Source organism: Anas platyrhynchos, chromosome 5 (assembly GCF_047663525.1).
Source record: "Anas platyrhynchos isolate ZD024472 breed Pekin duck chromosome 5, IASCAAS_PekinDuck_T2T, whole genome shotgun sequence".
Classification (NCBI taxonomy): Eukaryota; Metazoa; Chordata; class Aves; order Anseriformes; family Anatidae; genus Anas; species Anas platyrhynchos.
In genome coordinates this window covers 35,113,683-35,136,626 of record NC_092591.1, presented here as the reverse complement: position 1 = coordinate 35,136,626, position 22,944 = coordinate 35,113,683, and the positions used below count along the sequence as shown (strand labels likewise).

Here is a 22,944-nt window from a genome sequence, read left to right as displayed (position 1 = left end):
TCTGATCAGGATCACAACACTGACTTCCACTGAGAAAAATAATGAGATGCCTAAATGTTAATGAAGACTTAAGACCTAGTGACAAACTGATCTCTCCCTTGCAACAGTGAAGTTGCCCTGCCATTTAACATTTCCCTGAGCTGCTCCATAAATTTCCTTTGCAAGCTTCCTGAGCCCCAGCATAGGGTGGCTGGTGCACTCTTGCATTTGAATCTTTCCACATCAGCTGGAAAATAGCTGCATAGGACCTGATTTCATTAGCTTATTTGAAATTTCTCTGGTCAACCTCTGCTCACAGGTGCACCAGTACAATACCACCAACATCCAAGGGAGGGGGACTGCAGCTGTGCCTTCCTCTGAGTCTATTCCCCAAGGATAACAACCAGCAAGCCTGAAGGCAGATTGTTATCAAGAACCTTGTGCCATGTGTTTGCACTTGCTATTTGGTAACTACCCCTGTGGCATTTGGCCTGACAGGGTTGGCAGGTACCGCCTGTTTAGCAGTGGGACACCAGGCCTGGGCAGAGCTGAGTAGTCAGGCTATTTCTGCAAAAGCAAGTTTTTTGTTAATCAATCAATCAAACAAAAAATGTCTACAATCTCAAAGAAAGAAAATGCTAGGCATGATCTCCTCCCCTTTGTTGCACCTTTCTTTTCACCATTGAACCCAGTGACAAAGAGTCCATTTTGAACCTCCTCGCCTCCTGAGATGTGGAATGAGGCTCACAAAGCTCATTCAGGTGGCCAGGAAGATGCTTGCAAGAGGTTTAGATTTTATTCTACCCCAACAGCAAGCACACCCAGGTCTGAAGGACCTGACTTGACAGGTGCTTTTCCAATTATTGAATTAATGTTTTTCTTTCACACCTGCATCAGTATAGCCCAAATAACATGGCTTCACATACCCACAGCTGTCAGCAGAATTGCATTCATATTTCCTGTAATTTCCCTGATCTTTTTCAATCAGGCATTGAAAAAAGGAATAGCATTTGAACTGATCTTAATTGAACACATCATATGCAATACGCTGTTATCTCCCTGGTGGTCAGTGAACTCCAGATAAATGTCTGTACTTTCCACATAACTGTGGTCTCCCCACGTAGATACCATCTTCGGCCCATAGATTAAATCAACATCTGCCATACCCACCTTTTGGTACAGAGATTTCACCACATTTACAGTGAATGCTTCATCTCACATGGAAACATCTCTAACTAAACTGCAAAAAGTACACAATGTGGTATGTTAGAAGTATACTGGTGTCCCAGCTTAAGAGCTCTCAGGCTGCTGGGAATGAGATTTTCCCTCTGGAAAAGCTGTGTCTTCTGTGCCTTGCGTTCACCTACCCCCAGGAAGGACATGCTCTGACTGGTAACTTCCACTTCTGGCCTGAATACGCTCTGGCCATCCAAGCTGTTCTGCTTTCTGTAGTCTCCTCCCAAAGGATTTAAGTACGTCTGCAGCTTTGTGTTTGGATTGAAAAATCTCTCTTGTATAAAAGAGATCAGAACTGATAGAAGAGAATTAGTAGCAAATGAAACACCCTTCCCTACCTAGTATATTTTGTAATCAGTGCTCCCAACATGTCCAGCCAACACCCATGGGCCCGCCCTTGTGCTAATAAGGTGCTGGAAGGGAGGAAAGGGAGGGAGAAGAGTAGGTGGGAGTGTGGGAGGGATGAAGGGAAGGATGGAACCTTGCGGCAGTGGCACACCAGATGTTATCATCTGGTGAAAGGTTCAAGACTGTCTCCATGCCTGCAGCTGGCTGCACATGATGATGCCGTTTTGGGTGCAGGATCATGTTGCTGGGGCAGCAGCTCATTGGAGTGGCAGAGCAAGCTGACAAAATGCTCCCAGTCTGTGGTGCCAATTGCGTGCAGGTCTGCATGCAGAAGAGCAGTAACCTTTCATGTTGGGAACCTACTGCTTGGCCAAATTTGGGAGATGCAAGTGAGAACCTGTGAGAAGAACTTCGGTATAGAGAGAAGGGCTGCAGCTGAGCCTCCTTCTTGGTCCGGTCTTGCAAGGATCAATAACAAACAGCCCTGGTTATGAGGACTACCAACACTGCACATATGCACACTGCTAACCAACAAGTGCCTGGGCAGAGGTGATGTCCCTTGGAAATGCTCCTGCAGTGCCAAGGAACTGACTGCACTGAGACCACCCTGCCAGAGATGACAACAGGGCTGCAGCCACAGCTTGAAGCAGCCTGGATATTTCCCAGCCCAGCGTGAGCCCATGCAGTCCCTGCCCAGCATTCTCCTCCCTGTGGGTGGGAAGCAGCATTTATACAAGGAGCTCCAGCCCACATGTAGACACTGTGAAAAGATCCAGGGCCATGGGACAGGTCGCTGCCTTCTCTGTGCGCCAAGTGAGCTCCCGCTGCTGGCAGAGGCAACACTGCTGGCATGGCCCCAAGCCATTGCTCCCACAGCGCTGGAGCCCCCCATGGATCCCCGGTGGCCTCCCAGCCCGCAGCCTGTCCTCCATGGCCGCCAGCATCCGCTTCTCGCCGGCCGCCCGCAGCCTCTTCGACGAGCCGCTGGGCATCGCCGTGCAGGGCCTGGGCCCGCGGCAGCAGGTCACGCTGCGGGCATCCTTGCGGGACGAGGCGGGCGAGCTCTTCGAGGCCCACGGCCGGTACCAGGCGGCGGACGACGGGGAGCTGGACCTGGCCCGCTGCCCCGCGCTGCCGGGAGGCAGCTTCAGCGGCCTGGAGCCCATGGGGCTGCTCTGGGCTCTGCAGCCCCGCAAGCCCTTCTGGCGGCTGGTGAAGAAGGACGTGCAGACCCCCTTCCGCCTGCAGCTGGAGGTGTTGGAGGGCCATGGGACCCCCCCCGGGCAGCTCCTGGCCCAGGCCGAGCACGAGCGGCTGTTCCTGCGGGACGGGGTGCGCAGGGTGCCGGTGCGAGAGGGGAGGATCCGGGCCACGCTCTTCCTGCCTCCCGGTGAGTACTGGCTGTGGCCATCCTGTTGTTTTTCTAAAAGAATCATGTTTAGTCAGTGCAAGCTGTTCTATGACCTGCATAAAGAGGAGCCCATGAAAGCCCCCATCCTCTCTTCCTCCTATCTGCTGCTCCCAGTGACCAGCCTGATCATTGTTCCCATTCACCTGGCCATGCAGGTGCCAGGACAAGATTGCAGACAGAGGAATAATCCATCTTTCCCAGAGCTTGAGGCCACTAATGTGGAGGAACTCTCAGCAAGCAACAGCGAGTGTGCCAGGAGGTGTCTGAGGCTGAGATGCTGAGGCAGTGAGTGGTGCAGAGAGGCTCTGTGCCAGCCCTGCCTTGTTGCCCAGAGCTGGCTTCATGTGAAAAATTAGGCAGTCCTCCTCCTGGAGGGTTTGGGGGAATCTTCTGTCTCTCCCTGCACAGCAGCCACTGTATGGTGAACATCATTCACCATGTTCAGGTTCCTTTGTTGGCACATGTGCTCTGTGGACAACTTCAGTAGGTGAAAGGCAGAAGAGGAGGGGCTAAAGAACTTTTATGGAGAATAAACCTTTCCAGACGGAAAAGACAAACATTAATTAATTGCTCTCAGAAAGGGTTTCCTCTCTGAGATGTATGATGTGCTCAAGAACACCACCAGGCTGCAGTACCTGCTAAGTAGTTAAACAGAGACTTCCCTGCCGGAGTCCATGGTGCAGAATGGCTGATTTCTCGTGTTCAGCATCCCCCTCGGCAGTGTGGCCAGGACTCCCTCCCCTGCTCCACCTCTATCCCTGCCTGCTGACCAGGAGATGAAGCCACTTGCATGCATTTTGTATCCAAACCTCCCTGCTTCCCTTCACTTGAGATGCTTATAGTAAATCAAATGCTGGCTCATTTTCTCAGGGTCCTTAGACACGCTCCTTTAACTAGGGTGTGTTTTAAAATTATAGACCCTTGCCACAGTCCCTGGTTCTTTGAATTGTTTCCTAGGCACAGGGAGGAGTTTATTCTCATCCCGCAGACACCACAGCAAATCTTTAGCTTCACAAGACTGCAAGCATGATCAGTATTTCTGTTGCACAGCTTCATTTGGAGTTGTATTTCCCCACTGTGATTTCACCACGTTCAAATTGTCTTGCACTGAGATGTCCCAGTCATGATTTTCCATTCCTGGCAGTGCTCTCCATACAGGACGTCTCTATGTTATGATTCAGAAGTTGGATACCAATCAGAAAACAGCCTAAGGCCATACAGAGATGGAGAGCCCAAAGAGCTTTTGCTACAGCACTCTCCCGCCTCCCCTGAGCACCGCCACAGACAGAATCACAGAATCATAGAATGGCTGAGGTTGGCAGCGACCTCTGAAGATCATCCAGCCCAACCCCCCTGCCGAGCAGGATCACCCAGAGCACGTTGCACAGGATGGCATCCAGGGGGGTCTTGAATATCTCCAGAGAAAGATGCTCCACAACCTCTCTGGGGAACCTGTTCCAGTGCTCTTTAACCCTCACAGTAAAGAAGTGACCCCTCATATTGAGCCAAAACCTCCTGTGCTTCAGTTTGTGCCCATTGCCTCTCATCCTGTTGCTGGGCACGACTGAAAAGAGACCAGCTCCATCCTCTCGACACCCTCCCCTCAGATATTTATATACATTAATGAGGTCTCCCCTCGGTCTACTGTTTTCCAGGCTAAACAGGCCCAGTTCTTTCAGCCTCTTCTTGTACAACAGGTACTCCAGTCCTCTAACCATCTTTGTAGCCCCCAGATTCACTCCAGTAGTTCTCTGTCCCTCTTGTACTGGGGAGCCCAGAACTGGACACATTACTCCAGGTGAAGCCTCACCAGGGCTGAGTACAGGGGTAGGATCACCTCCCCCGGCCTGCTGGCAACGCTTTTCCAAATGCAGCCCAGGATGCCATTGGCCTTCTTGGCCACAAGGGCGCATTGCTGACTCATGGTCAGCCTGCTGTCCACCAGGACTCCCAGGTCCCTCTCTGCAGAGCTGCCCTCCAGCAGGTCACCCCCAGCCTGTACTGGTGCTTGGGGTTATTCCACCCTAGGCACAGGACCCTGCACTTGCCCTTGTTGAACTTCATGAGGTTCCTCTCGGCCCAACCCTCCAGCCTGTCAGGGTCCCTCTGAATGGCAATGCAGCCCTCTGGGGTATCAGCCACTCCTCCCATCTTCGTGTCATCAGCAAACTTGCCGAAGGCGCTCTCAGTTCCATCATCCGGGTTGTTGATGAATAAGTTTAACAAGACCGGATCCAGTACTGACCCCTGGAGTACAGGCCTCCAACTAGAATGGACCTCTGAGCTCTGCCATCCAGCCAACTGCCAATCCACCTCACTGTCCCCTCATCTAGGCCACACTTCCTGAGCTTGTCTATGAGGATGTTTTGGGATACAGTCTCAAGAGACTTGCCCATTTTTAGGACCTTTTCTGTGTATGCTCAGTGTAGGCCGACAGTGCTCTGCTACACAACTGAGACATGGGTACGGGCAGCTGCAGTCCTGGCCTCTGGGGTACACAGCCACTGCTTTGAATCCTCACAGTCTGTGTAAAGCCAGTAGCTGTGCTGTCACCTGCATGCAAACTGCAGAGGAAGAGTCTTTTTTATCTGCCAGCACTACACAGCTGAGTGACTCGTCATGTCCCTTACATAAAATACACTCTTCTGCAGTTCATACTGTGTACCTGGCTTGATGCATTCTAAACCAGAGAAACATTTAAATGAGTCATTTCAGGCAATATTGCTCTTGTCTGTTCCAGGAGAGGACCTCTTTCCAGGAATCATTGACATAGATGGACTTGGAGGAGGCCTTCGTGAGTACAGAGCCAGCCTATTGGCCAATCATGGCTTTGCCACACTGGCCCTGGCTTATTACAACTATGAGGATCTGCCCCAGGATGTGACCAAACTCCACCTGGAATATTTTGAAGAGGCAGTGAACTACATGCTGCAGCACCCACAGGTAGGAGCACCCTCCCTGTCCTCTGGGATCCAGGGAGTACTGCTTCTTCAGAGCGTCTGTCCCTTCACCTGAGTGATCTCTGTGGAGGTGTCTGGATGCTTGCCTGGCTCCATGGCTGGCATCTGCAGGGTTTTGGGTGTCTGAGCTCTAGAAAGTTGGAAGGGTCAAACAGATATGCACTGGAACGTCAGTGGAGAGAGATCACAAAGCAATCTCACAGGAGACAGCTGAAATGTAACACGGTGGGGAGGCTGTGCAGGAGAGAGCCTTTGTGAATTGTCACCTAATGTCCCTCCTCCTTCGGGGCAGGTGTTTAGCACTTGTCCAGCAAAAAAAAACTAATTGTTGCCATCCCCTCCTTTGTACTGTCATGTAAACTATCAGCATTACACAATATCCTCCTCCGGTAATTAGCTGTTGTATTTTTCAGCTCAGTACTGATGCTTTTTTGTTTGTTTGTTTTTGTTTTTGTTTTTCTCCTGTCCACCAGGTAAAGGGGCCTGGCATTGGCCTGCTCGGTTTCTCTAAAGGAGGTGATCTGTCTCTCTCCATGGCTTCCTTCCTGAAGAACGTCACAGCCGTTGCTACCATTAATGGCCCTGTGTCCAATACAGTTATTCCTCTCAGCTACAAGGATAAAATCATCCCCCCTTTGACCCTTAAGCAACAGCATACTAAGGATTATGATGACAACATTCTTGATTTTTCTGATGCCAGTTTAGACCCCTTTCAAGTCCCTGGCAACCAAAGCCTGATCCCAATAGAGAAAGCTGAGGCACATTTACTGTTCATTGCTGGTCAAGATGACCATGTTATCAAGAGTGAGTATTTTGCTACTGAAGCCTGCAAGCATTTGCAGGCTCAAGGGAAGGAAAATTTTCAGATACTCATTTACCCTGGAGTAGGGCACTGCCTTGACCCTCCCTTTTTCCCTTTGTACCCGATAGGAAACCACCCTGTTTTTCAGAAGCGGGCAGTCTTGGGTGGGGAGCTCATGGCTTATTCTAAAGCACAGGTTCATGCCTGGCCACAGATCCAGGCTTTTTTCCACAAATACTTAAATGACAAGTAATGTGGAAGAAGCAATGTACAAGTAACACACAGTTTTGAACAACCAGATCTGATGAATTCTATTACATTTATCAGGTCAAATCCCATTCACAGCTGTACCAGTACAGCTACGGTGTCTTCCATGACTTTGCACATCCACTACTCAGAAAAGAAATAGTTTTCAATTTTCTGGTTTTCCCTCAACATTTTTGCTCAAGTGTTAAGAAAAGGAGTGGAGAATAGTTTCACATTAGCCCTTGATAAAATAGGTCAAACAAAAAATCCTCGTTATTTTTCTCACCTGTTTTCTACTTTAATATTTGACTGCACTTTGCAAATTACTGCGGTCTCCACATGCATATGCTATCCACAGCTCATACTTAGAGCAAAACCTCTCAAATACTAATTTTGGCACGTGGATTTCACCACAGTTATGGTGAATGTCTCATCACAAATGGAAATATCTCTGACCTCTGAGCTGCTGTAAGTGTGCAATAATGGATGTTATAATAAGGATGCTGGGGTGTCTCTGGTGAACTTTCTAGAAGAGTTGTTTGTCTTCTGTTTTCATCTTCCCTTCAGAAGAAAGGGCTCTGGATCATGAATACTTCTGGCTCCAAGATGTCATTGGAAAAGCCAAATTTTAAATGACTGTGATCTCCCACAAAATGGGGAACTATTAGAGCAATAATTTAAATAAAGAGAGAATGAGATTTGAAAGCCATGGAGTCATTTGCTGTGCTTTGTTTAGAAACAGGGATCTTTGCATCTGGGCCACCAGGCTGGAACTTGCAGGAGCATCGGAACCAGGGTTGCCCAGGCGGGGAGAAGAGATAAGAGGAGACTGACGTGTCCCTGTCACCTTCACTCCTCTGCTCTTGGGATACCAAGTGTGGAGGAGGAGTTGCATATGCCTTCAGGGCCCTCTCCCTTAGGATCCGCTCCTGCACACGATCAAGCTTGTGATTACACCCAGCACTGCATGCTGAAGGGTGTCATTCTCAGCAGCAGTTCTCATGTCAGACAGCAATACAGTAATGCTAGATGACAAAGCACCTGACCTGCTCAGGAGAGATGGAGCTCCCACCATGGGGAACAAAAGACTGCTGAGACTCTGCCTAATACCTCTGACATTCACCTTCTCTTTCAGAACTTTAATTATTGTAGAACAAGGCTCCTGCAACTGAGAAGGACTCTTGGCTCCACAGTGGTTGCCAGTTTCACCCAGATTCTTTATTGTGTTCTCTGGATGGTCCTTTGGTCATGCCTCACTCCATTTTACCCTGTCGTGCTCATGTGTCACACTCCGTGGCTCACGATAGCCAAGGGGGTGTGATTGCAGTCATACAGTGAGATTGGTTTGCTCCAAATTTTTCTGTGAAGCTCGGCAGTATTGTACCACTTGTCCCATGTGCCTAGTCCATAACATAGGCCGGTATACAGAAACAACCCCTGCAGCACATCTCTAACCTTGGAACCTGCAAATAATCTGCAGATATAGTTTCCTCCAGATGGCTAAATGTTGTAATCCAGAATATGTGTTTGTAATCCACTGCAAGTTCTCAGGATGGGTTGAGGCTTATCCCTGCAAACAAGCTCATGCCACTATTGTGGCCAAGAAACTTTTAAGAGACTTGATACTTTGATTTGGCATTCCTCTTACTACAGATAGCAATCAAGTCACTCATTTCACAAACCAAGTGATTAAAAATATTTGCACAGCTTTAAACATTAAGCAACACCAGCATTGCGCCTACCATCTCCAATATAGCAGTACAGCAGAAAGAAACTCTGACATGAGAAGTAAATTAGCTAAGGTATGTTAAGAAACAGGCCTAAAATGTCCAAAAACACAGCCACTACCCTTGCTGTACATGCAAAGCACAGCAAATAGGAAGCATGGCTGTTTGCCTCATGAGATCCTTACGGGATGGCCTACGAGCCTTCCCTGAAGCACTGCACAGACGACCTGCAACTGACTGATGTTTTAACATTAAATTATTGCAGGCCCCTAATGAAACATGTAATATCTGTACATTATCAAGTAACGCAAGATCTTCCAGAGCTTTCCTTCAAACTGTGCCACGCTCTGGAACCAGGAGACTGGGCTTACATCAGGGTGCACCAGAGAAAGAACTATGGAAGGGAGCACACCAGTTACACTGCACTACCCTCACTGCCATCAAAAGGAAAGTAATTCCCCACCAGGTATGTGAATCTCCCTGTAGGAAGGTACCACCACCCAACAACACAACACAGAGAAAGGTGCCCCCTCCAGAAAACACGATGCCGACCCTGAATCTTAAAACCTCTGCTCCAGGCCGGCTTTGTGACTGGACTGTGGTCACAAGGATGCACGACCACAACATGGTCTCTGACCATGATAATCAGATCCATCTTCAATTGCTCCTTTAACCTCTGAAATTAGTTTTACAACTATTTAGAAATATTATTACAATTAATTTGTATAATTTTACTTTATTCTAAGCCAAAGGTTGTTTATACATTAATAACACAGGAAATGAGGTTCCAAATTCTGACGAAAACATTTTTAGGCTACAGTCTGCATGGATTAGGAGCCTATGGAATATGGAGAGGTATCTCTCTTCTTAACCTTGCAGCTTAGGTAGCTGTTGTGGCAAACCTATCCAAGTGGTGGATTTGCACGTCATAGAAATCACAGAATCGTTAAGGTTGGAAGAGGCCTTCAAGATCATCTAGTCCAACCACCCCCTACCAATGTCACCCACTAAACCCTGTCCCTAAGCACCAGGTCCAACTTTTCCTTGAACAACCCCAGGGATGGTGATGCCACCACCTCCCTGGGCAACCTGTTTCAATACCCGACTGCTCTTTCTGAGAAGAAATGTCTCCTAATTTCAAACCTGAACCTCCCCTGGTGCAACTTGAGGCCATTCCCTCTACTCCTGTTGATTCCTGGAAGCACTCTACAACTCAAAGCAAATGAGTTATACAGTAGGTACGTGGTTTACATGTATTTCGGCACAGGACGTGTGCGTGATAGCTCCCAAAAGCATACGCATCCCAACATGGCAACTTGCCCTGATTATATGCAGTAAAGTGTTACATATATATGAAATTTCCCATTACGCCTATATATATGCATAACCTATCCCTGTTTTAAATTAAAATTAGCTCCAATAAGTCATTTCCATAAACTTCTCCCATCTGTGCTTGTGCAGTGCCTTGTGGTGGTGCTGGTTCAGGGGGCCTGGGGATGAAGGCTGATAACTCCTCTTCACCACCACTAGCTGACCCCCTGCCTTTGTACAGACTCAGCTGCTCCTTGGCTCTTGTCCAAACCACAAGGTCGGTCTCAGCTGGTTTTAGAGACAGGTTCCCCATTTCTGTCAGGAAACATCCCCTGTGAGGGGGCCCCGAAACTCCTCGTTTCGGGTGAATTTGCACAGTAGTAAACAAAGACGATCAGCAACATCTATTTTAATGCCTCTACTATGGAATTTATTTAATTTATTTAATTATTTAATCCACCTATTTCGGCCGCCTCACAGCCAAGCCCAGCCCCCCGGCCCGGGCTCCCGCGCAGCGCCCAGGCCCCTCCCCGCGCGGCGGGCGGGCCGAGGGCTCCCCAACCCAGCCCAGCCCGGCCCGACCCGGCCCGGCCCGGGCGGGCAGAGCGGGGCGGCGGTGCCCGGGGGCGGAATCGCTGCGGGGCCATGGGGCAGGTCGCTGCCCTCTCCCTGAGCCGGCTGAGCGCTCGCTGCTGGCAGAGGCTCCTCTGGCCCGGCCCCGCGCGGATCCCAGGTGCCCTCCCCGCCCGCAGCCTGTCCTCCATGGCCGCCAGCATCCGCTTCTCGCCGGCCGCCCGCAGCCTCTTCGACGAGCCGCTGGGCATCGCCGTGCAGGGCCTGGGCCCGCGGCAGCAGGTCACGCTGCGGGCATCCTTGCGGGACGAGGCGGGCGAGCTCTTCGAGGCCCACGGCCGGTACCAGGCGGCGGACGACGGGGAGCTGGACCTGGCCCGCTGCCCCGCGCTGCCGGGAGGCAGCTTCAGCGGCCTGGAGCCCATGGGGCTGCTCTGGGCTCTGCAGCCCCGCAAGCCCTTCTGGCGGCTGGTGAAGAAGGACGTGCAGACCCCCTTCCGCCTGCAGCTGGAGGTGTTGGAGGGCCACGGGGACCCCCCCGGGCAGCTCCTGGCCCAGGCCGAGCACGAGCGGCTGTTCCTGCGGGACGGGGTGCGCAGGGTGCCGGTGCGAGAGGGGAGGATCCGGGCCACGCTCTTCCTGCCCCCCGGTGAGTACCGGCCCTGCCGGGCTCCTTGCCCCCTGAGTTTGTTTCAGTGACTGCTGTTCAGCCCGGGCTCCAGGGTTGTTTTCGGCAGGGCTGCTGCTCGGGCAGTCACTTCCCAAAGTGTGGGGTTGCATGCGATTGCTCTGCACCCAGAAGGCACCTTCACCCTTCTCCATGGGTGAAGACTTAATGACCTGTCTGTTAGCCCAGTCCTTAAATTCACCAGAGCCCCCCTGGACTGAAGCTCACCCTCTGTGCTCTCTCACATTTACCCCCATCCACAAACCCAATGTCACGGTACTAGTTGATACAGAATCATAGAGGAAAAGCTCAGAGGAAAGTTTGTTTTTTGCCAACAGTTGCGTGTGAACACGTGTTTGTTTTCAGATGCCGTGGTGGCAGCGTGTGGTGCTGGCCGGCCCTCAACCTACCTTTCCCCTACCTGGCTGCTCTCCAGGGAACTCAGCTAGTCATTCTTAGGGCTGAACGTTGCTGTCCAAAAGTCTCAAGTCCTAACTGTGCTGCTGCCCATCCCAGCCTTTCCCCAATTCCTGAACTCAGTCATTTCAGAGTTGCTGCAGTCCAAGATTTTTGCTGCCAAATCTGCACCATTTCTCTCCGCTTCTGAGCAGAAAGTCAAGTAGAGCATTATACAGGTTTGCCCTTACAGCCTTTCTGTCAGCAAATTATCGGGAGGGTCTCAGAGGTTTCCAGATATCCTGAAAAATGCTGTGTTGTCCCAGCAATTGTCAAGGCTTGTGCTAGTTGTCACTAGGAAGCCTCATCTCTCGCCTTGACTTGGTCAGGTGCTCTTTAGCAGTCACGATCCCCCAACACATTCCCATCTTCCCTTCTCCCTGTGACCCAGAGGCTCTCACCAGGCGTGTCTCTGGTTTCATGCTGGAACCCCACAGAGTCAGAGAGCACTTCTACATAGCGTGCACTTTTCCCTCCCCACCTCCTTCCCTGCATGCCCTTGGTAGCTCCTCCATGAGAGCAGTGCAATCATACGTGCTGTCCCAGCCAGCATCCCTGCTTATGATTGCGTTGTAGCCCTGTGGCTGGTGGTGAGTTTCCAGTTCTTGTTGTTTGTTGCACAAGTTCTGCGCATTAGTGTGTGGACACCTGAGATTGCCTATATTCAGAGCAGGAATGAAGAATCTTTATGGCCTTATCCTTTCCATACTTCTTTATCAGTTTGTAGCCATCCCTCCCAGCTCTGTTCCATCCCTGTCTCCTGATGAGCCTAAGGTAGAGTTTCCCTCAGAGGGTAGCAAGACCAACTGCAAATATTTTCTTCCCTTAGTGCCCTGGTTAACCTGCTGTAGTACATTGACACAGGAACTGAGAAGCCCGGAACATCAGAAGATGAGATTTTTGGGTCCATCTTTTAAGAAATGCAGTGAGGAGAATCCTCCTGGGTATTCCTGAAGTAGAGCTTGATATCTTTGCAGTGAGTTTACATTATATAGGGAACTAGATGTGACTGTCAGGGAAGCCCTTCCCTTCTAGCCCTGATGTTCACTAAAACATTAGCAAGACTGCTGTTTTGTGCTGTCTTGTTTAATCTTGAAGCAATTTATCCATTTACTGAAAATTGGCACAGAACTTAGGATGCTTAGTACCATTCTTGATGCTTTTTTTTTTAAAAAAAAACCAAAAAACATTCTCAGTCCTCTCAATTTGGGATACAAATGAAAAGTGATGGGTCAAGGTAGCTGTCTTGTGGTCTGTTGCAGGAAATGGCCCCTTTCCTGGAATTATTGACTTGTATGGAACTGGAGGAGGACTCCCTGAATACAGGGCTTGCCTGCTGGCCAACTATGGCTTTGCTGTGCTGGCTCTGGCTTTCTACGGCTATGAAGATCTCCCCAAAGAGATGAAGGAGTTCCACCTGGAATATTTTGAAGAAGCCATAAACTACATGTTAAAACACACCCAGGTTGGCTTTTTTATTGACTCTTTCTCACTACTGGTAATTATCATTAGTTAGGTCCTGTCAGACTGCACACAGGGCAGAACTGCTTCATTTAAAATAGCATCTCTGCTCATGTTGGCTGTAAATAGTTCCTTTCATATCTTTAAATCCCATTACAGTGGCTCTCTGGCAGAGTATTCCAGTTTTTCTGAACTGGCCGGGTGACACAATGACATGTGGGTCACATACTGGTAATTTCTGCTTCACTCACCCCAGTGTTGTAACTAGGGAACCAGTAGCCTTGAGGCTTATCAGGCTTCCAATAGGGCTTTGAGGTTTATGCTCTGTAATATGTCCTTGAGAACTAAATGTCCTTTCCAGCCTTGGAGCATGTGATACGCCTCTGTGATCCAGGGCTCAAGAAGTCCATAAATACCCATTTGTCGCTGTGTATTGTAATAAGGTGTTGTAGTCACTCCAAATGGTGGTATGTGGTGTGTGGCTTTTAGTAGCTGGCTGTGAAGTCAGGGATCAGGGTTTCTGAGCTGGCATCTCCTGGAAGAGAGCGAGCTCTGCTTAGGTCTGCATCAAGATGGCACCACTTGGAAGAGAGCCCTGCTTAGTTCTGCGTCTTCTTCCAAATAGCTGTAGACAGCAGTAGTTAGAGTTGCACAAGGCAGTGTCTTGCCGCTCTGGAGAGCTCAAAATAAATACCTTCCTCAGCCTCAGAAAGATGAATAATTGTTAAAGGCCTTGGTTGCCTTTCAATTGCCTTTCCCCTAACTGCTTTTGCTATTCCTCTGCCCAAAAACTACTTTTCCTTTTTTTTTTATATCTCCCCCTGCCAACAGTATCTTAGCCTCTCATTAACACCTTCACTGATAGCTGCCACCATGTTTTCAACATTTTGCCAAGTTTGGGCTGTATTTTCTATTTTTCCCCTTTTCTGTGCTTCAGAGTCAGTGGGTGTGGAGCCTGTCATGCTGGTGCTAAGGTATGGAAGGTATTAAATTTTAGTGCTGTCTCAGAGCCTTTTTAGCCCAGAGAGGGTCTTTGGATGTTGGAGCAGTTGTGTTATTCACTAACCATCTTCCAGTGTCCTCTGTTAGGATGCTGCTGCGGTCTCTGCAGGGCTTGTGGCAATAAGTCAAGCACAGAGCAGTGCTCCAAGGTCCTTCAGACATGGGCCTTGCACACAGGACCTTAGATGCCTCTGCCTGGGTTCCAAATTCAGAACAAGGACTGCTGCGAACGTGGCAGCACTTCAAAGAAATAGCAAGCAGTGGTTTATTGATTGTGGCTTCTCTTTCTCTCCCATCCAGGTGAAAGGTCCAGGGGTTGGGCTGCTTGGATTCTCGAAGGGGGGTGACCTGTGCCTCTCCATGGCCTCGTTCCTGAAGGGCATCACGGCCACCGCTGTGATCAATGGCTCGGTGGCGAACGTGGGCGCAGTGCTCCGCTACAAGGATATCACCATTCCCCCCCTCGGTGCCGATACAAAACGCATCAAGATCAACAAGTCTGGGATTGCTGATATTATCGATGTACTGAACAACCCGTTAGAAGGGCCCAACCGCCGAAGCTTTATCCCTTTGGAGAAGGCCGAGTGTCGCTTTTTGTTCATTGTTGGCCAGGATGATCACAACTGGAAAAGTGAATTCTTTGCAGTTGAGGGGAGCAAACATTTGCAGGCACATGGGAAGGAAAAGCCTGAGATAGTCTGTTATCCTGGAGCAGGGCATTATATCGAACCCCCCTTTTTCCCAATGTGTGCAGCCTCAATGCACCTGCTAGTTGGCAAGCCTGTGATGTGGGGAGGGGAGCCCAAGGCACACTCTGAGGCACAGAGAGATGCGTGGCAGCAGATCCAAGCCTTCTTCCACAGGCACCTCAATGGCAAGCCCTCTGGAACAACTAATAAGCTGTGATGCGAGTTAGGTTACTTTCCAGAGGAAGATGCTAGTGTTTCAGATTAGTTTTGTTATATGGCTCTGAGTGAGAGCAAAGAACATCAGCAAATAAGTCGTTGAGTTTCTTCAAGGAAGATAGTGAGAGCCATGAAAGCTGCTTCCTTTTCACGCTGTCCTCTAACCTCAGTGACGTGTTGGCCTCCTTACTGTGTGTGGTTTGGGTTTCCAAGCTGTGGAAAAATGGTGGTGGCAAGGCTGGGTCTGTTCTGAATGAGCTTAAGTGGAAGGTAACTAAGTTGAGCTGAGAAATGGGATGAAAATTTACCTTGCAGGGCTTCCTTATAGGAAACATGTTGGATGCCGTTGTCCTTACCAGAGATGGTTTCTTGCACTATTCTTTCTAGAAGCAGCTTTTCTTTCTGCCTACCTCCAGTGATCTTCCCCTTCTCCAGGTGCACTTTCTTCTATTGTACTGCCTGTTCATTTCCCCTCTCCCACATCTCTGAAATGTATGCATCTGCCTTAACACTGTCAATTTTGAGATCTAATATTAATACGATTTTCACTTAGAAGTGTGGCAATAGCGTGCCAGCGCCCCGAAATACCAAATTAACTCATTTACAGATGACAACAGCCCGTTGCCTGACAGAATATTCTGGGTATATCCAGTAGAAAGGAGGAAACTTGGGGGTTTGGGAACATTCAGAAGCGTAAAGGGAAAACAGAAGTGGCGTGGAGGTGTCGGTGGTCACACCTGGACCCGCATTTGGTCACCTCAGCAGGTGACGCCCTCCCACCTTATGGTTTTTTCTGAGGGGAGAAAACGCGCGGGCCGTTAGCGGGTCAGCGCCTCACGGCTCCGAGCCGGGCGGCTGCACGGGACGGGCCGCCCCCCGCCTTGCGCCCGGGCTGTACTCGTGGCCCTCATTAAAGCGAGCCGGGAGCTTTAATTGCGGCCCTCATTAAAGCGAGCCGTGGGCCGGGGCGGGCTCCAGGCAACCCTCGGTTTCCGCGGGGCGGGCGGCGGGGGCGAGGCCGGGGGCGGCCTCAGTTCTCGATTGAGGCTGCCTGGCGGGGGCGGCGGCCGCCCGGCCGTTATTGCCGTGGGCGCAGCGGCCCCGCCACCGCCGTCATGTGGAGAGCGGCGGCCCCGCTGCGGGCCCTGTGCCGCGCCCCGCTGCCGCCGCCCCCCGCGCCCCGGCGGCGGGCCGTGAGCGTAGCCGTGACCCCCGCCGCCGGGCTGGCGGACGAGCGGGTGGACACCCGCGTGGCGGGGCTGGCGGCGGGGCAGGCGGTGACGCTGCGGGCCGTGGTGGCGGACGAGCGCGGCTGCCTCTTCCAGTCGTGCGCGCACTACCGGGCGGACGGCCGCGGGCAGCTGCACCTGGGCACCGACGCCTCGCACGGCGGGGACTACACGGGCGTGGAGCCCATGGGGCTCTTCTGGAGCCTCGCCCCCGCCGGCATGGAGAGGCCGTACCAGCGGCTCGTCCCCCGCAGCACCGGCACGCCGATGAGGGTGGAGGTGCTGGTCCACCAGGGCCACAGCGGGCCCGGCGCCATCCACGGGCCGGTGATGGCCAAGGCCGAGGTGCAGCGCTGGTTCACGGCCCCCGGCGTGCGGAGGATCCGGCTGAAGGAGGGAAGCGTCAGGGGCTCCCTGTTCCTGCCGCCGGGTGAGTGAGTGCTGCTCGGGACCCCGCGGCTCTTCTCCTTTAGAAGCCCTTTTTCCTCCCCGAGACGCACGTACGTGCCAATCAGTGGAGCAGCAGGGCAGATGCTGGGCAGTAGAAGTGTACAGTAGGCCGAGTTAATGGTTTAGTTAGTTCGTTTGTTCCGTGGGACAAATGCAAAACAGAATTCTGGACGAGTTCTACCTGTTCTGCTTGTGGGATGGCTGTGTTTTATGAGCTGTGATATTCCGATGGCCTGCTGCTGTTGCTGGAAAATGAAACCTTACCCCAGTGACAGCATTTGAACACTTGAGCCATGATTTAAGCTTCTGTATTCTCCTTGGTGTTGTTCTACTAGACCTGCAGCCCATATTGTCCCTAATTTATAATAGATCAGTTCTCCAAATCCTGCAAGTTATTAATCCCTAATAACTACAGTTATTAGGGATTAAAATCTTCTCGGTGAATGATTTCCAAACCAATAATTGTTTTTTATCCATTTAGATACAGATCCAAAGTCCACTGAAGAAGAAGAAAACAGCATAGATTGAACTTTGAATTTTGGATCAAATGTTTAGTCAGCATTCTGGAATTTCTACCACTGAGACGTGGTTATTTTGATATATCCCGTCTTAGAGAGTGAGCTGAGTTTCTGCTGAGCTCAGTGGGAATCCAGAGATCTGCAAGCTGGAACTGCATTTATCCCTTTACAAAGTCTGGTGTTGTAATGTTGTGAAAAAAGTCTGGGATTATTGCTTAAATGATGCTGGCATCCTTCTTGACGGAGGATCCAGTTACAGCATTACCACCGTATCTTTCTTTGCTGCAGGGATTGTTAAGACAGGAATCGTAAAGGTCAGCTGTCCTTAGTAAAAGTGAGATTACAGAAGGGGGCTTACACTGCAGTTATAATGTGTAAGGGATTTCACATTTCAGGCACAAAAGTTAAAGGCTTTAGTTGTGGGTTTGTTTTTTTGTTTGTTTGTTTTTTAAAGTATTGGTAAAGTTGTCTAGCATTTCATCCTACATTTTAGTGAACAATGCAGAATCTATACTTGTACATGTGCAGGCACTCAGGAAGGCAGTCAAGGATCCTTCTGTAAGTTGAAGTTGTATTTCTCTCAAGACTCAAGGCTTGACTGTGCTTTTATCAAACGTACTTGCTAGAAAGCTTTCCACGTGGGGATGATAAATAGAGTACTTTTTTTTTTTCCCTAGCCATCTAGGCTGAGTGTTCATAACTATAGGTTACTGCTGATCTTGGCATTCTGAGAAATTTGTCTGGACTGATCTTCTCTCACACAGAATATTGAATTTCAATGAAAAATTTTAGAACTGAAAGAAAAAGAACCTAAAAGCACGTTTCAGTGCTTTTCCAACTTTCTAATGCTTTGTTAGGAGGTTTCCATCTAGCATTTCTTTTCCAAAACTTCCTTTTTTTCAAGCACCTTGAAATGTCACAGGTCTTGTCTTTGCATATAGATGGGGACAGAGAGTTAATGCACTCTTGCACAAGCAGGTACCTTTTTGCCAAACTATTCTATTTCCATTCTATCTGAATGCATCAGTGGTGACATCTGGTGGCCAGACAAAAAATAATAATTGAATCACTTGGAGTCTTTATGGTTCCCAGAGCCTTTAACCTAAAATCTGCTAGGACGACAGACAGCAATAACACAACACAACCTTGGCTGCAAAGCCTGCTTGCTTAAGGTTGTGGTTCTCAATATTTCTGAAGCTTTGTGGGACTGCTGGTACACGTATATGCACGTTTTATCTGTGCATCGGTTGCACACATGTAACCGCACCCTGACAGTTTGATTCTGTCTTTTCACACACGCAATAGCAGGTCTGCTGGCAGCTCTTACAGTGCTGATGCTTTGATAGAGCTAGGAAGTTCAGCTGATTTCATCCAGCAGTGGGTGTCTCCGCTGTTCTTTTCTTAATGTGCCTTATTTCAGAGTTTGCATAAGTTTGATTGAATTTATTTATAGGCCTCTGTGCTATTGCCTCATTAGCAATGTGCTTGAACTTGCTAATTACAGTATGACTTCTTGGTGGGAAAACAGCTGATTTAAAGTATGATTGTTCCAAGGGTAGGAGGTTAAGACCATTGAGAAATACGTTTAGATTGAAATAAATAAATAAATACATTTAGCTGCATACATATTTTAAGAGGAAGCTGGGGATCTGTTCTTAGTTTGAAATAGCTAAAGTGGAATAGAGCACTAATTCTCTAATCTCAGCTGTGCAAATGGAAGAGTAATGAAGTTCTAGGAATAGAACATGTCTAATGCCTTTTATATTTTATTTTTCACTCCTAACTAGATACTTTTTAGTGTCTTGTTGATAACTTGTCCTTTGTTCCTCTTCTTAATCCAGGCGATGGCCCCTTCCCAGGAGTGATTGACATGTATGGTGACGAAGGAGGTTTGATTGAATTTAGATCCAGTCTCCTGGCTACCCGTGGTTTTGCTGCACTTTCTCTGCCATATTTTGACTTTGAAGATCTGCCCAAGGTCATGAAAGAGTTTAACCTTGAATACTTTGAGGAGGCAGCTAGATTTCTACAGCGTCACCCAAAGGTGAGTGTAATGAGAGATCTCTCCAGACAAGGAACTAGGAAAGATTTCGTAGTCATGCCCAAGGGTGGCTGTGATTTTCTTGGAGTGTCAGCTTATGCTGGGCAGGTTTAGGCCAAGTAATGGAAAAAAGTGCAGGTCCTGCATAGGCAGCCATGCGTATCTCCGCAGAGTGAATTTCTTCTGGCACAAACAGGCCATTAAATAAATTCACACTGGAAACTAGATGATTCCTGATCGTTAGGGCAATGAAGTGCTGGGACAGCCTCCAGACAGGAAGGAGCAGTGGCGGTACAGATGCTTATAGAGCAATAGTCTGTACTTGAATTTCCTGCTACCTGTTTTGGGAAGAAGAAAATAGTTGCACCAAAATGTGCAGTAGGTGAGGTCCAGCTGACTGTACTTGTGTCCAGCACAAACACGGCACCAGTGTTATTTGATGAGGTCTGACACTTGTTGCTCTCTGAAAAGTAAGACCCTTGAACAGAGGGGGAGTCTGGATCCAGGTTGTAGCTTTGCAACAGGCCACATCTATAATTATTATATATATATATATATTTTTAATAGCACAAGTCCAAAGGCTGATGGCTAATTCTATTCTATTGCATGTTTTCTTTATTCCTTTCTTCCTCTCTTCCCCACCCCCCTATCTTATCTGAAGGTGAAGGGGCCAGGAGTTGGAGTAATTGGGACCGGGAAGGGGGCAGAACTAGCGCTCTCCATGATCACCTTCCTGCCAGAGGTAGTGGCTGCTGTCTGTATCTCTGGCTGTAGTTCCAACACAGTTGCTGACCTCCACTATGGTGAGATGACTCTGCCTGGGCTGCGTTTCGATATGAATAAGGTCAGTGTTTCTGACACTGGTGTGTTTGACACCTTTGAAGCTCTGGATGACCCAACGAATCCTGCTAATTCGCCCTGCACGATCCCCATTGAAAAAGCAGAAGGTCACTTTCTCCTAGTGGTAGGGGAAGATGATCGTATGTGGAAGAGCTCCTTATATGCTCAGCTGGCAATTGGGCGGCTGCGCCAGCATGGGAAAGAAAACTTTGCACTTCTGAGTTATCCTGGAGCAGGTCACAGAATCGATCCTCCTTCTACTCCCTTTTGTCAGGTGGCCGTGGATCGTGTTCTGGGGGTGCCCGTTCTGGGGGGTGGAGAGAGCAAAGCACACGCCCATGCCCAGGAACACTCCTGGGGAAAGATTCAGGAGTTTCTGCACTTGCATCTGGGATGAACACTTAAGCACCTGTAAGTTGTTGCTGCTGAGCTTGAGCCACCAAAATGACTGGAGGGACTGGCTGAGAAAAGGTCTGAAATGTGAAATCACCAAATGACAGTTGCATCCAAACACACCCAAACAGGAAGGGATTTATTTGGACTAGCCAAAGTTATTTTAAGTAGGTACACGGAGGAGAAGTGACCCAACCATAAGTAGGCTGCATTGTAGTACAGATTTGATGGCCTGAATTGATCGTGGCACCAAGAAACAAGTGTCTGAAGAGAGGGGTAGGTACCGTCTGGCTTGCAGTAGCAGAGATTCACAGAACTGCACCGCAGCCTGTGCCTGTAGAAGTGACAGACCACTTCCGCCTGGCAGAAAACGATGGCAACCTGTGGATGACAGACCTGGACATCAACATGATGAATGGTTCTGGCTGGGGGCTGTCAGTTACTTCAGCCTGGAACTGATTTATAGCCCATCCCCTGGAGGTGTTTTCCATTTGCACAAAGCTGGAGAGCTGTATTTGTAGTGAGTCTCATGACCTCAGAATGTGGTCTTCTGGCAGCAGCTGGAAACAGTCTTGTTTTTGTCCAGCTGCAGTTGCCTGTTAAAGGGGGGGAAACAAAGACTACTTTCCCTGGCATCTAGGGGGAATCTAGGGGGAATGGCAGCACTAGTGCTGCCTTGTATTAGGGATGTCAATATCTGTTCCTATAATGCCTTGGATTGGCAGTTGACAGAGCATGAAAATTCTGTTAGGTAGCAGAGTTAAATGCAGTTATGCCATGTGCAAGTCTTACTTCTCTCTTCACCACTTGTTTTGAACTAAGAATAATTGCCATTATGTTAGGGATTGTGAAACTCTTTGATAATGATGTCAACATATGGTGACAGCTGTTCTTGGGGAGTTGAGAGAAAAGCTGATGAGTAGAAGACTGGAAGGTAGGCTGTAAAAAAAAAAAAAAAAAAAGCTGTCATCTTGTGGTGATGATTAACTTACAACAGTAATATGAAAAAACAACAACTAGGATTTCTGTCCCAGGACTGCCCAGGGTTGTTTTTTGATGTAATTTTTAGCTAGTGCCTTATTTTTCCCTACCACTCAGGTACAAAGAAACATTTCTTCCCAAAAGACCTGATTTCTTGCAAGGGTCTTGTCAGTGCTGAAGGCCTGGTTAGCAAGGGTTAAACTGATGCAAATCTCCTTCAAGGTCACTTTGTCAGACCAGTTTGAGAGCTGCCCAGGAAGATATAAAACCTTCACTTACGGCACTGAATTTTGCTTTGCTCTCAGGGATCTTTTCTCTCCAGTTGACTGCCAATTATGCTCAGGTCTCTTTAGCTTTCTGCAGCTCATGTTACTCCTAACCATTTGAGTGAAATCACACTCGCTCCGTACACCATCACTGCCTATTGAATAATTGATCCATCCACTCCTTAGAAGAGACGCTCCAGCCATTTCACTCCACACACAACCTCTTCACACCTCGTCTCACCTCTGCCTGAAGAGACCTTCGCAGAGCCCTGCCTGGTGCTTCAGCCTGCCCTGGTACTGCCCGCCCCAGGAGCCCTGGACCACAGCCTGCTGTGATGCGCACCTTGCTGGTGCTCATCCGTAGCACCCTGTCTTTTTTCCAAGTTGAAGCCATAGAGGAAAGGGTTGCCTGCAGGCGGTTTTTGTTTTGTTTTTGTTCTGTCTGTCTGTGTCGTGTATCCACAGCAGTTGGACCTCTGGGTGTGACTGCCTGGGGTAGAGCAGCGCTGCCTGTAACTCTTGTTACCCTCCTGGTATTGATAGCTGTCTCCTTATCACTGTGCTACCACACCGCATCCACTGCTGTGCAAGATGGCAAGCTGCAGATTCAGGAAGTAAATGCTGACTGGGAAATAACAAAAAACACGTAGCCTAAAAGTACCTAAACCTTTAAAAATAATTGTTAGGTATTGTCAGATATCTGCAGCTTGAAAGTAAACTGCCAAAAAGTTATTAAAAAGCAAGCCAGTGTAAGAATTCGACATTGGGTTTTTGTTTCTGTGTAGGTCACTTGTTTGGAAAGCTGCATGTTTTTTATCATCTTATTTTATTTCTTTAACATCTTTTAAACAAGGGAGGGAAAATAAAGTGTCAACAGGTGAGGATAGCCCTGGACGGAACAATCCAAAAACTGCCCTGTGGGAAACCGACCGGCTTTTGCACGGGCACTCTGTGTGTCTGTGGTGCTCCCGGGAGGCCGCGGCCGGGCGGCTGCTCCTCCCCAGCCGCTCCCGGGGCCGTGCCGTGCCGGCGGGGCGAGGCTGGTGTGCGGGCGCGGTTGTAAGCACGGCTTCACCTCCCCCCCCATTCCCCAAGCGATGAAATAAAGCGTGCGGACCCACGGCGTCATGCGGCTCTTCTTT

At 49.2% G+C, this 22,944-nt stretch overlaps 3 protein-coding genes across 3 annotated transcripts; all 3 read left to right on the top strand.

Annotated features, from left to right (window-relative positions):
• The first annotated feature begins 2,311 nt into the window (after positions 1-2,311).
• LOC110353087 (acyl-coenzyme A thioesterase 1-like) lies at positions 2,312-7,680 on the top strand. The gene is made up of 3 exons (XM_072038802.1): positions 2,312-2,953; positions 5,715-5,917; positions 6,408-7,680. Exons 1-3 carry the CDS (start codon positions 2,344-2,346, stop codon positions 6,987-6,989), a joined length of 1,395 nt encoding a protein of 464 aa, XP_071894903.1. The 5' UTR covers positions 2,312-2,343; the 3' UTR covers positions 6,990-7,680.
• Positions 7,681-10,567: 2,887 nt separating this feature from the next.
• LOC101796694 (acyl-coenzyme A thioesterase 1) lies at positions 10,568-15,639 on the top strand. The gene is made up of 3 exons (XM_027457776.3): positions 10,568-11,242; positions 12,979-13,181; positions 14,480-15,639. Exons 1-3 carry the CDS (start codon positions 10,666-10,668, stop codon positions 15,083-15,085), a joined length of 1,386 nt encoding a protein of 461 aa, XP_027313577.3. The 5' UTR covers positions 10,568-10,665; the 3' UTR covers positions 15,086-15,639.
• Positions 15,640-15,789: 150 nt separating this feature from the next.
• On the top strand, positions 15,790-22,925 carry LOC101796891 (acyl-coenzyme A thioesterase 5). The gene is made up of 3 exons (XM_038180549.2): positions 15,790-16,743; positions 19,123-19,325; positions 19,984-22,925. The coding sequence occupies exons 1-3, from the start codon at positions 16,200-16,202 to the stop codon at positions 20,557-20,559; spliced, it is 1,323 nt and encodes a 440-aa protein (XP_038036477.1). The 5' UTR covers positions 15,790-16,199; the 3' UTR covers positions 20,560-22,925.
• Positions 22,926-22,944: the final 19 nt, after the last annotated feature.

Bases quoted from the DNA above. Each gene is read 5' to 3' on its own strand.
- LOC110353087 (XM_072038802.1), top strand. From the start codon at position 2,344: ATGGGACAGGTCGCTGCCTTCTCTGTGCGCCAAGTGAGCTCCCGCTGC. The intron at 2,954-5,714 runs GTGAGTACTGGC...TGTCTGTTCCAG, and splicing joins CACGCTCTTCCTGCCTCCCG to GAGAGGACCTCTTTCCAGGA. The intron at 5,918-6,407 runs GTAGGAGCACCC...CCTGTCCACCAG, and splicing joins ACATGCTGCAGCACCCACAG to GTAAAGGGGCCTGGCATTGG.
- LOC101796694 (XM_027457776.3), top strand. From the start codon at position 10,666: ATGGGGCAGGTCGCTGCCCTCTCCCTGAGCCGGCTGAGCGCTCGCTGC. The intron at 11,243-12,978 runs GTGAGTACCGGC...GGTCTGTTGCAG, and splicing joins CACGCTCTTCCTGCCCCCCG to GAAATGGCCCCTTTCCTGGA. The intron at 13,182-14,479 runs GTTGGCTTTTTT...TCTCCCATCCAG, and splicing joins ACATGTTAAAACACACCCAG to GTGAAAGGTCCAGGGGTTGG.
- LOC101796891 (XM_038180549.2), top strand. From the start codon at position 16,200: ATGTGGAGAGCGGCGGCCCCGCTGCGGGCCCTGTGCCGCGCCCCGCTG. The intron at 16,744-19,122 runs GTGAGTGAGTGC...TTCTTAATCCAG, and splicing joins CTCCCTGTTCCTGCCGCCGG to GCGATGGCCCCTTCCCAGGA. The intron at 19,326-19,983 runs GTGAGTGTAATG...TCTTATCTGAAG, and splicing joins TTCTACAGCGTCACCCAAAG to GTGAAGGGGCCAGGAGTTGG.